Genomic DNA, 11,977 nt, shown 5'->3' with positions numbered 1-11,977 from the left:
TCATGCTCCTCACCTGTCACATCCCTTTGCTCTCAGTGCCCCATGGCAAGGACTGGTCCCTGAGGGGCTGGTAGGTGTCACGGTGTCAGCCTGGCACCCGGGTCCCCTCGCTCACCTGCCACGTGGACGGCTGCTCCGTGTTGGTCAGGAGACGTCCCAGTTTGTCATAGAGGCTGCTCAGGAGCTCAGCACCCAGCATCTCATACACGTACATCAGCGTGTCAGAGATGTCCACCCTGCAGAGAACACAGGGGTCTCCAAATGCTGTCCCCAGCCCATGCAGAGAGGGCTCCAGGTGTGGACACATTACTTTCCCTCCTGCTGCCCCATGCAAGCACACTGCCCCAGCACAGAGTGATCCCATGGCTTCCTGGGCAGGGCAACTGGTGCTGTGCCAAAACACCAGCTCATTTCCACATCACCACCACCACCACCACCACCAAAGAGCCCTTAACAGAAGGAATCTCCTCTGTGTCCCTCCTTGGCTCATCCCACAGCATTTAGTCTCCAGGGTGGCAGGATGCTGCCTGCATTCTCACCTGCTTGACAAGCAAACCCAAACCTTGCAGTTGTACCTGTATATCCGAAATTGCTCCTTCTCATCTGAAGACCAGAAGCCGTACTCCTCATCGGAGGGGAACTGGGCTTTGTGCAGCAACACATCCACCAGCTGGAAGTAGACAGGCCTGTAGACCTGCTGGTACACCGCCTGCTTGTCTGGCTCAAAGGAGAGGATATCATCCTGGAGGCACCAGAGGAGGAATAAATACATCAGGTGTTGCAGGGAAAGGAAAACAGAGCTAACCATGCCTGCTGCACGAGGGACTCGGGGACATTTCTCTGGGCTGGTGGGACCTATCACGCCTTAGAGGCTGCATTTCCAGCTCCTCAAGGTCCACCTGATGCTGAGCTCTTCTGCAGAGGCAGCATTATCTGGAGGCAAGATGCCAGCAGCTGGGTGGACCCTCAGATAGCACCGTTATGGCAATGTCCTGCCATGTCCTAGCCTCAGGAGCAGCCTGCACCAGGAGCACATGTGCCTCGGACTGCTGCGAGGCAGGCTGGGATGGATGCCTGAGCACAGTGCTCTCCTGCCCACATCCATAACCTCAGACCTATCCAGAGAAGCCGCTAGGGGCAGTGGGAGCCTCAGCCTGGCCTCACGCAGCAGTGGAGCTGCTCTTCACCCTCCTCCCTGCCCATGCTCAGCCACACCACATTAGATCTCGGAGGAATGGAGCTGAGGGATGAACAGGAGCTAAAAATAGAGCACAACGTGGCAGGGCTGCTCTGCTGGCACAGAAACACTGGCCCTGGGAGAGGGACCCCACACTGGGCAGCCACTACATCCATGCTCTCCTCCCTGCCTGCTCCAGGCGCACAGCAAGGAGCCGACCAACCAGGTGTGCTGCTGGGGAAAAAAAATTAACATGAAGTTTTAATTAGTTATGTTAATGAGGCCCTTAAAGAAGGGCTCACACTTTTAAGTCTTCTAAGGAAGACTGGTGGCAGAATGCGGCAGCTGCAAGTGCAGGGCAAGGAGTGGAGACATTGGAAATCCCTGGGACCAAATGCAGCCAGGCCAGACCCCAGTCCTCATGCACTGGTGCCTCCAGGATGCCCACGCTGGCCACTGACCTGCAGTGTGTACCAGAAGGTGAGTGTCAAGGAGCTGGTGGTTTCATTGACGGGGTAGTGTCCAGGGATGCCAGTGCAGAACATGATCATGTTGACCAGGGCCAGGAAGCTCTGCCAATGCTCCACCTGGTCCAGGAGGGCCCTGAGAAGCAGAGAGCACAGTCAGAATGGCACCTCCACCGTAAGCCCAGCTCCTCTGCCCTGTCACATGCCCCCTGGGTGCAGGACAGGCCGTGGCCAGAGCGGCTTGTGGGGAATAGCAGGCTGCTGCAAGCTCACTCCCTGTCCTGGGGGCCATCCCCAGCACTCACCGGGAGTGGTTCTCCCCCAAGGCCACAGCGATACGGCAGATGCCATGTGACGTCTCCATGTCCCCGCTCTGCACTGCCTGGCGCAGCTGCTCCTGGAGCCCCAGCACGGGCGGGATGAGCTTGAGGAGGGTGTTCACGTACCTGCAAAGCACAGCCTGAATCACCTTGCTGGCGTTTCTGCAAGCGAAGAGAAGGGCTGAGCCAGCAGCCATCAGCTCTGTGCAAATCCCCCACTGCACCACGGTGTGGGCCCCTGCCTGTGCTCACCCAAACCTGCCAGCAGGGCTGCCAGCACCCCCAGCTTGTCACTGCCACCACCTGTGACTGAGCTGTGCCTGCACACAGCAGCCTCGATGGGGAGCGGGAGGACAGTGAAAGAGGGCAGACCTGCGGGGTTCATCTCCCCGTGCTCACATCCTGCACTCCTCAGATCTGCACAGGGGCAGCCCGAGCTGCCAGTGGGAAACCACAGAGTCTCCGGCTCAGGCATATCCAGACCGTGCACTGTGTCTGGGATGAAGTGGGCAGCTGAAGTGGGCAGATGAACCGCTGGAGGACTCCTCCCCAAGCAGAATGCTGGCCCCCCCCGGCACAGCCCTGGCCCCCACCCTCCCGGGCTGCCGCAGCCCAGTGCGGCACAGCCCTCCCACCTCCCATCCTGCACATCAGCCATCAGCCTCCCCTCCGCACCGCTGCCTGTAAGGGATGGTAACCAAGGCAACGAGAAGGAGGCAGCCAAGGTGAAAGGCAGCCCAGGGCCCCCGGAGAGAGGCCGTGCCGGAGGCTGACGAGCAGCCTGCATTTTCCCTGCCGTTTCCCTGCCCGCCCAGGCGTGTTATCTGCAGCCGCAGCGTGCGCTCCCTGCCCGCCCCCCACACGCAGGTGCGGGGCTGAGGATGCTTGGAGTGGGAGGCACACACGGCGCCAGCTCTCCTGTGCCCACCCTGGGGAAGAGAAGTGAGTGCTGACAGGACAGCCACATGTCCACCCCGGAGCGGCTGGGTGGCTCTGGCTGTGGATGACTTAGGAGAGAACAAAGCCATTGGTGCCATCAGTGCAGGGACAGAGTCGTGCTGGTGGTGGCAGCTTCCTCTCTGAGTCAGCAGGAGAACACAGAGGGAACACGGTGTCTCCAGTCCCAGTGGTCATCCCAGCTTCCAGCTTCCCTCTCTGCTGTGGGGGGTCAGCCTCCCCTCACCCCTCTCCCCCAGAGGAAAGCAGACAGCAAAGGGGACAGGTATCCTTGTGTAAACCATTTTTAAGCTCTCTGATGCCCTGTGTGGGAGCGATGTGACAATGGAGAATTTGGAAATTCACCAGCTTCTCTCCCTGTGCAGGATCAGCCCAAGGGAGCCAGGGCAGTGCCCAGACAAAAAGGCCCAGGGAACAACACTGCTCCAGTGTTGGGTAAAGCCATCCCTCCTCCACAGCACTGGGCACACATTGCCCTAGGAATGTTTTTGACTTTAGGATTTATGACAAGGATCTTGCTTCTGCTGGTTACCTTGAAATACAGTGCAGATGCCTGGACCCGAGCTGTTCCTCTGGGCTCCCTGCTCAGCCAACAGAAATAACCACCTGGATTTGCTTCCATGCTGCAATCCCATGTTACTGAAGACTTCTAGAAAATGTTGGGTGAACCATGTCTCCTGAGCACCACCTTGCTCTGCTCACTGCTCTGCAGACCTAAGGGCAATTTGGATGCAAGAGTCCCCAGCCAGGAGGGAAGGGTTTGCTCTCGGTGAGCTGTTTTAACCAGTCACTCAAGATCCCTGGCTAAGTCAGACAGAGCAGGAGGAGGGAGCCCAGGGCACTCCACCAAGTCAGTGCTCCTGATACCACATCCCTGACCAGATGCAGGGCTTGCCCCAGGCAAGGAGGCAGACACTGCATTTGCTATCCCTGCTGCCAGCCACCACTTCGCACCCTCAGCACCCCAGTGTCAGGCAGAGGAAGACAAAAACATCCAGCTCAGACAAGCCCCTGGATGCCCAGCTGAGCAGCTTGTTTCTAGCAGCCAAAAACTGGGAATGCCTGTGAAAGAGTATATGAATATGGCAGTCATGTGGTGACCCTTGCCCATGTATTTCCCTCCAGCCATTTGTCTTAGCCTTCCTGAGAAAGATTTGCTATCCTGGTATTTAGCAGCTGAGCAAATTTTGCTTTCCCGAGTTTGTCTGGCCCATTCTCAAAGCCCAGTGAACTGCAGGATTTGCAGGTCCCTCCATGGGACCAGCACCTCCTTCTGCTCTTCCCACAACCCTTCCCAAACCACACCACAGTGTGGGGGACAACCTGCAGATGGGAGATATGGGCAGCTCATATGGGACAATCTCATCCTTCCCAATCCAAAATCTGAATCGTGTCCTGATAAGATACTAACCCAATCTTATTAAAAACCTGTTTCTAATGAAGCTCTTGGAAAAACTCTTCAAGTGAAATTCCTCTTCAGGAATTCAGCACCAGGTGCCAAGACCAGAAAGGGATGGGCTGGACACCAGGCAATCCTGCCAGCTCCACCACTGCAGCAACACCCTGCTGCTTTCAGAGAGGCAACTCAGGATCCAACATCCATGCTCTGTAACTCCCACCACGGGCATACACCACGTCTACATGTACCTCTAGGTCCCTACCCCACTCCAACACTACCCACTGCGCTGCAGGAGCACGGCCAAGTGCCACACGCCAGCTCTCCCCCTGCAGCACGCGCTGCCAGGCTCTCTGACCCACTTAGCTGAGGGGATAATCCTCAAATGAGACGGAAAATCCAGCCCAAGCCTCTCCTCTGCAAATGAGATGCAACAGTATCTCCATTCCTCCCCTCCAGCGACTCAGGAGCTTCCCACCACCTTGGAGAGCAGAGGTGTGTTCAGAAATGCTCCAGTGACAGCTCCTGGCCCAGCCTCCAAGGTTTCTTCTCAGGAACACCGTATCTTAACAGAGGAGTGGCATCCAGACTCAAGCGATGCCCAGGATACCCCTTCTCTGGGCAGCAGACAGCTTCCACTTGTCTTGCCAGGTAAGGAGATCAAACACTTTGCTCCTACAAAACTCTGGGGCATCATCTCTAGTAACACCTCTGAGGCAGCTGAGGACACTACCTGCTGCTGCTTGCAAGCAGGGAAATGGGAGCTGCCAGCACAGGTGACTTACCCAAGAGTGAGGCAGCACCAGGGCCAGGTGGTCCTTGCCCATGAGGTCGCCCCTGCCCTTCTCCACCTGACATGGGTGCTGCAGTGCGAGAGGTACCTTGCAAGGTGGTGCTCCCCTGGGAAGACGACCCACAGGCTACCTAACCCTCAGCATCAGGAGCCAAGTTCATGACCCACTGAGCCTTCTGCTGATGGCAGCAGCACACCTGCACGAACACCTCTGCAGCAACACCAATAAAGACAGCTGGGAGGGAGCAATGGGGAAAAGACACAGGGTCCAAAACACTCAGGGAACCCATGGGAAAGCAGCAAGCCCCAAGACTAACCCTCTCACAGAGTAATGCCCTACAAAACCCTGGACAGGACCATGCTAGCAGCCCATGCCGAGGATGCTCCGAGCCTGCAGCCAAGGGCCCTGCAGAAACGAAGTCAAGAGACCTTGGAGGAAGAGAGCAGCTGAAACGCAGCAGGGATCTCCCAGACTGTCAAGATAAGAGACAGAAAGGTCAGGAGACTCCCTGGGGGCTCTGGGAAGAGCTGGATCCACTTTGGCTGAGAAACAAAAGCCAGAGGGGCGGGACAGCCGGTACCAGGGGAAGCGGGAGGAGGAACACAGGATAGAGGACACAAGGGACAAAGGGGAAGAGAGAGCCCACCGGGGCTGGGAAGCAGCCGACACCACACGCCGCCTGGCAGGGCGTCCCTGTGACAATGCCACCGCTGTCCCCACGCCCCGGGGCAGGGGCTGCACCCGGCTTACACACTGGGCAGCCTTTCAGGCCAGCTGCCTGCCCTGGCCTGGCCACTGCCCACATGGCTATGGACAGGAGGGTGCTCTGCTGTGGCTGCTGATGCCTTCAGGAAGAAGGATGGAAAGCAAGTAATGATGATGCTGTAAGGGAACATCCAGCATGGCAGGACGAGACACGGCCAAAAACCGCGTGGCAGGGTCAGCACAGGAGCAGAGAGGAAACCCCACAGTCAGTCACACTTCTCAGCAAAACTCACTTGGAAAGCTCAACAGAAAACTCATCCTTTTAATGCGACCAAACAACAGTGCTGTAGGGACAGGTGCCTGCACACAGGTATGGAATCACACCCAAGGGACTTCTGAGACTCATAGGAAATGGAAAGGAGGAAGACAGAGTCCAACATTACAGAACTGCAGGTGACCTTCTCACACCTTTTCATTTTCTGCACCTAACCTGCTACAAGGATTTGGGCTGGTCCTCAACCTTTGCCAGGCACAAGAAAAAGCGGCTTGTTGTCATCTTCTGAACGCTAGCACATGAGGCAAACCCTCCCCACACCCAGCAGCACCTTAAAACCCTGACGGGTCCCTTTGTGCACCAGGACTTGCAGCCTACAGATGCAACCCCATTTCATTGAAAAGGACAGCCCCTAGAGCTGGGGAACACGCTGGATGCCCCTGCCCTAAACCGAGAGGAGGACCAGGGCTCACAACTGCAGCAGCAGAGGGTCAGAGCCTGCGCGATGCGCAGCGATGCACAGGGATGCACAGTGGCGGCGGCTCAGCTCAGCCTTCAAGGAAACTCTCCTCTTCAGGGGAAGGTTGCTAAGCAGCCAGGAAGGGATGTGGCCACGGGAACCGGAGATGTACTGTCCTTCTGCAGGCATTGGTCCCAAGAGCTGACAGCTGCTCAGACAACGCAGCCAAGCAGACGAGCTCGGAGCCCCACAGCGCAGCCCCAGCCGGACCTGCCCCAGCCCCAGCTCCCAGCTCAGCTGCTCAGGGCCAGCCATGGCCACGGACAAAGGACGAGTCCTTGGCTGGCACAAGCTGTTGGAGTCAGGAGGAGGGAGAAAACCGACAGATCTGGTTTTATTATCTCTGCATCGAATCAGCTCCTTGGCTAGACCAGCAGCACGAGGCAGAGGAGGGTCTCTCAACTCCCAGGGCAGCTGCTCTCTGGTCGGCTCATGCAGGATCTGACACGAGGGGCCCGAAGCGAGCATCCTCGTCTGCTTGAGAGGTGAGGGTGGACATGGGCTGCAGCTGCTCAAGACCACGTGGTCCCTACAAGTCAGCCACAGTGCAAAGCCTTCCAGGACCAACCATGAGAAACCAATATCCTCCAGCTGCTTTTTAACATTCTCCCACTTCTAAACCCTGTCATCATTACCTCCGGGGCCCACCTTCCCACCCCGTTCCCCCACTGATGCCCAGGAGCACCAGCCTGCAGCACATAGGAGAGGCTGCCCTTACCTCTGGGCATCAGGCTGGGAAATGGCATTGACCACAGCCTCCACTGCCGTGTCGAAGAGCTCTGGGTCCTGCAGAGAGGTGAAAGCTGCCTGGATGAGGTTCTCGCAGTCCATCAGCGGGATCTCCAGCTGAACCCAGCTGGAGAAGCACTTCAACACCTTCTGCTTGATGAAACCCGGGGAGTCCTGCTGCTGCAGCAGCTGCTCCAGCAAAGGGAAGACAGAGCCGCACTCCTGCGCCAGGACACTCCGTACCTGCCCCTTGCGGTACTGCGGAAGGCGGCTGGTCTGAAACTCCTCGGGCAGCACCGTCAGCAGCTCCAGCAGCGCCAGGCACCGCGCTCGCCCGTCCACGTTGGAGTCCTCCGCCTGGAACATGCGCACCATGTCTGCCACGGCGCAGGGCCAGGCGTCCGGCATCATGCTGAGCGCCAGCGAGGCCAGCGCCACGCACAGCCGGGTCAGCACGATCTTGGAGCCGCTGGCGAAGCGGGTGATGTGGGTGAAGAGCTGCGACTTGAGGCTCTCGTACTGGTCAGCAGGGATGTCGTTCCAGTAACGGGAGATTTTAATGTGGAGAGCGCTGGCACCAAAGTATTGGATCTCGGGCACCTTGTCCATGTGGAGGAGCAGCCAGCTGAAGTGCCACGCCTGGGGGGACACCTGTGCCTGCATAAGCCATTTCTGAGCCAAGTTCTTGTTCTCGATGTTTGGGTCATAATACAGCTGATGGAGAGCCTGGAAGAGAGAGGGAAGCACCCTAGAGCAGCCAAGGAGCACCAACGCGGCCTGTCCTGCCTGGGAAATGCTCATGGGGAAGGCTCACTGGGATGGAGTGGAGGCCAGTGCTCAGGCTGCCCTGCAAAGCCAGCCCTCCTCCCCCAACAGCCTGTGTTAGCTGGCCTCCCTCCTTGGACACTCAGTGAAGCGAGAGTGATCTGGCAGCAGGAGAGGACCTGCAAAGTGTTTTTCCCCTGCTCTTATGCTTCACTCTGGAAATTTCTTTTCCTTAGTCATTTCCCACCTTCACCTTCACTCATGCCGAATCTGCATGCTTCCCTGCTGATGTGCCATCAGGGGGTGGGCACAGGAACCCTCTGCCACATAAGGGCTGTAAGGGAGGTGGTAGACCAGCACTCCTGGCTTCCATCCACACCTGCTCTCTGAAAGGTGCTGTGGATGCACCGGCTCTCAGGGAGCACCCGTGGTCCAAAACTCGCATCGGTGAGCCCAAGGAGTGCAAGAGCCTCTGCAGATCTTTGTCTGTCAGGTTGTACAGACTCCTGCAAACCCACAGTCACTAAGCTCAGGGATTTTAATCCCTGCATGAAGTCCTCTGAAATATTCCCAAACCCATCTAATTACAGCTGAGCCAGGAGGGCCAGCATCTAACTCTGCCTCTGCCACCATCTCTTGTGACAGTCCATGGCTGCTCTGTTTGTCCCTCCATATGGAGAAGGGAAACATCACTTACCTGCTCCCACAGCTCTGGGAGATCTACTTACTGCTTTCCAGAGCTCAGATCCACATGAACAGCCTCACACAGGCTGCAAGGCATTATTGGCAGAGGAATGTTATACAGATCTGAAGCCCAATATTAACTAGTTACTTATCCTGAGTGGGTGCAACTGGTAACCAGTAACGTCCTTGCACATGGAGGGGAAGAGCAACTACCCCTGCCTGAACTCCATCTTCCAGCAGCGAGGTTTTCTGCCTGGCACAGCACGTTTCATTTCAAATCGCTGACTGCACATGCCAGGAGCAAGGAAAATCCATGGCATCTGTCAGGCAATCAGGCATCCACTGCACCCCACCAGCAAATCAGGGGATGGTTCCAGCAGGTGCAGAGGATTTTTTTTGTGTCCCCACCCTGGCTCCAGGTCTCAAATATCCTCCTCCTCCCCCCTAAAAAGCTCTATGAAATTCTTGTGTGGCTCTTGTACCCAGGAGAGGATTTAAACCCTATTTTTAAGCATGCAGAGCTGGCAGCTTGGGGCACGGGAACAAGCTTCCCAAGTAAGTGCTTGTGCCTCCCTCCTGCTGCTTCCCAGAGTGAGACCAAAGAGCAGGACAAAATGGCAGGAACCTTACACAGTCGGCATTGCCTGGGCCATAATTTGAAACACCTCTGTTCAAGACTTTGTGACAGAGGAAAATGAGGATAACCTCTTTGTCAGAAAGAAAGAGGTTATGAAGTACGTCGTAGGAGACGGAGCCAGCCAACAGGGGCTGCAGAGGGACAGCGTCTGACCCACTAAGAGATATATCTTGACACAGAAAAGGTTAACCCTAGATAAGCAAGACACTGGGAGAGGTAAATCTGTCCCAACAGAGCAGCCAAGGGGAGCCCACGAGCTCTCAGCAGCTGTCCAGGCCCGTACTCTGTTCTCAGCTATCTCAGACTTCTCATGAAGCATCACTCAGCTGCTGGGGCAGAGGTAACCACTGCCATCCCCTCCTGACAAAGCAACAATTTACTTCACTGTAGACCAGTAGCTGCAGATGTGCTAAAAGTTCAACCACTCCTGGGGGCAGGAACTTGGCTCCTACCCCTGCTCTTGTGCTAAGGACTGAGTCATCCTGCAGCAGGGCTGAAGCTGGAGCTCCCAATCATTACTGGCTCAGTCTCTTACTTGCTCCCATCGGAGCTTGCTGCGCTTTTTTCCCCAAATAAATCTCACTTGTGATTCCCAGAATGGTGACAACCCACTCTTTCCCTTCCCTGCTTGCTGGGCACCTTCACAAGGTGCAAAGGCCGGCAGCAGTGCCTGCTCCCTAGCCCAGGACCCCTCCCTACCTCTTCCCAGCCTCTCTTTTTATGCCCCCAAGCGTTTCCTAATGAATCTATTTCTTCTATTTTGAACAGTGCTAACACTTTAAAAAATGTGGAGAGAAAAAAACTCCATATGCATCGTACATTACGAGGCACAATGTGAACACACACCACAGGAGCCCCAACCCCTAAACTGGCACAAGGTTTGCAAAGCACAGACCTCACCACGTATGGAGGACGGACCTGGCCTCCAGCACTGGGTTTCTGACCCACAAGCTCCCCAGCTGCAAATTGGGTTGCAAGACCCCTTCCCAGGCAGGGTCAGCTTTCCAGCCATGGGGAAAGCCTTCCCACCACCACCCCAGCACCTTGCCTGCACCCCTCGTGTTCCACCCTGTGCACAGTGCCCACTGTCACCAGCAAGCTCTCTGGAGAAATCCACGCCCAGCAACACCATCCCAGAGGCCCACTCCTCCCACTCCTCCCTGGGGAGGTTTCCAGCAAGGGCCTCCAAGGACATGTGCTGGAGCCTCCACTGCTCAGCACCTCAGGGAAAGAAGGTGAGTGGTGAGATGAAAAAGTCTACCAACTACAAGAAGATATTCAGAGGATGGAAGCAAAGCTGATGCTGAAGCCTCACGATGCAAGCTGTTGGAAGTCAGAAGAATATTCTGGAAAAAAAGCAGCTGCTGACTTTCTCAGCCCCCTTCCCCAAGCACCCTGCCTGGGAGGGGACCAGTTGTGGTGGCTCCTGAAAGAAGCATGACTGCTCCTGCCTGCATGCAGGATACCAGGCAGAGAAGGGAAAGGCAGCACAGGCCCCAGGGCTACCAACAGCACATCCCTTGTGGTGCTCTACACAACATGGGAGAGCCTTCCAGAGGACCTCCAGTGATGGGTAGGAGTACTAGGACCATCCTAACCCATCTCAAAGCAGCAGAAGAAACCCCTGGGAGCAGCAGACTAGGCTCTCTCCTTGGTCTGCCACGTGCATTGGCTGAGTACCACACTCTGCTGAGGGCTGCAAGGCACTGTGCCCTGCAGAAGAGCACCTGAACATGCTCCTCCCCAGCAAGGACAGACACTGCCCTCGCGCCAGGGGCAGGTACCAGCACCGGCTGCTGTTGAACTTTGACATGACCACACCAGCCAACACCCTGAGGCCCATCAGGAAGCACTGGAGATGACAAGGGGAACTCATTAGTGCCAAGAAGGAGAAGCAGAAGGCATGAAATTGGGCAGTGACATCTAACAGGGAGGCTTTGTGGATTCCAATTGGAACGGGTGGCTGACACCAGACCTGCCTCCTCTGCAATTAGATCTGTAACGTGAGAGCTGGTAAACAGCCCGGCTGTCAGCTATGCCCTTTGGCCAGGGAAGGAGCTTTCTCCAACATCAGCTCTGCTTGGCTGAGAATAATTCAAGCTTATTATGATGGCTCTTCCCTGCTCAAAAAAGCTGTGGCCAAAGCCTCAGTCAGGCTTTAATTACTGGAGCAGCATCAGCCCCTCAATAAGATGCCTCCGGGCAGGACAGCTTGCCCAAAAGACTTGGGTCAGAGGTCCCGTGATGGTTCTTTTGGGACGTGGCTGGGGAGCAGTCCAAGGAGCGTTACAGCCAAGCAGAGGCACCTGATCTTAGATTTCACTCAGGCATTGCAAGGGAAAAGGATCTTCTATGAGCCCAGCCCTCACCCCTCAGAGCTTCTGCAGGGAGCCCAGTGCCAGCAGGCTGTGCCCCCAACCACACTGCCTAAATACATTAATATGGGGTGGCCTGCACAGAGGTGGTGTGTCCGTGCCATTATGGGATGCCAAGAGGAGCCCCAGACACACAGTTCTGACCCCACAGGACAGGAGTGTGCCACCTGCTGTTCT

At 56.4% G+C, this 11,977-nt stretch overlaps 1 protein-coding gene across 3 annotated transcripts in view; it reads right to left on the bottom strand.

Moving 5' to 3' along the window:
* The window catches only part of IPO13 (importin 13), a 30,665-nt gene that overhangs the window by 13,585 nt on the left and 5,103 nt on the right, over positions 1-11,977 (bottom strand). For all 3 annotated transcript variants that reach the window (XR_007627676.1, XM_050306465.1, XM_050306466.1), the window contains exons 2-6: positions 7,329-8,065; positions 1,950-2,090; positions 1,639-1,780; positions 576-742; positions 116-236 (exon numbers count right to left, since the gene is read on the bottom strand). Coding sequence is in view for 2 of the 3 variants with exons in the window: in XM_050306465.1 (XP_050162422.1) it covers positions 116-236; positions 576-742; positions 1,639-1,780; positions 1,950-2,090; positions 7,329-8,065 (1,308 nt within the window). In the remaining variant the exon portion in view is untranslated. The remainder of the gene's footprint in view (positions 1-115; positions 237-575; positions 743-1,638; positions 1,781-1,949; positions 2,091-7,328; positions 8,066-11,977) is intronic.

Source organism: Myiozetetes cayanensis, unplaced genomic scaffold (genome assembly GCF_022539395.1).
Source record: "Myiozetetes cayanensis isolate MyiCay16 unplaced genomic scaffold, myiCay2020 scf12, whole genome shotgun sequence".
In the NCBI taxonomy this organism is placed as follows: domain Eukaryota; kingdom Metazoa; phylum Chordata; class Aves; order Passeriformes; family Tyrannidae; genus Myiozetetes; species Myiozetetes cayanensis.
The sequence above is the reverse complement of the archived record's forward strand: the minus strand, read 5'-3'. Positions and strand labels throughout refer to the sequence as shown.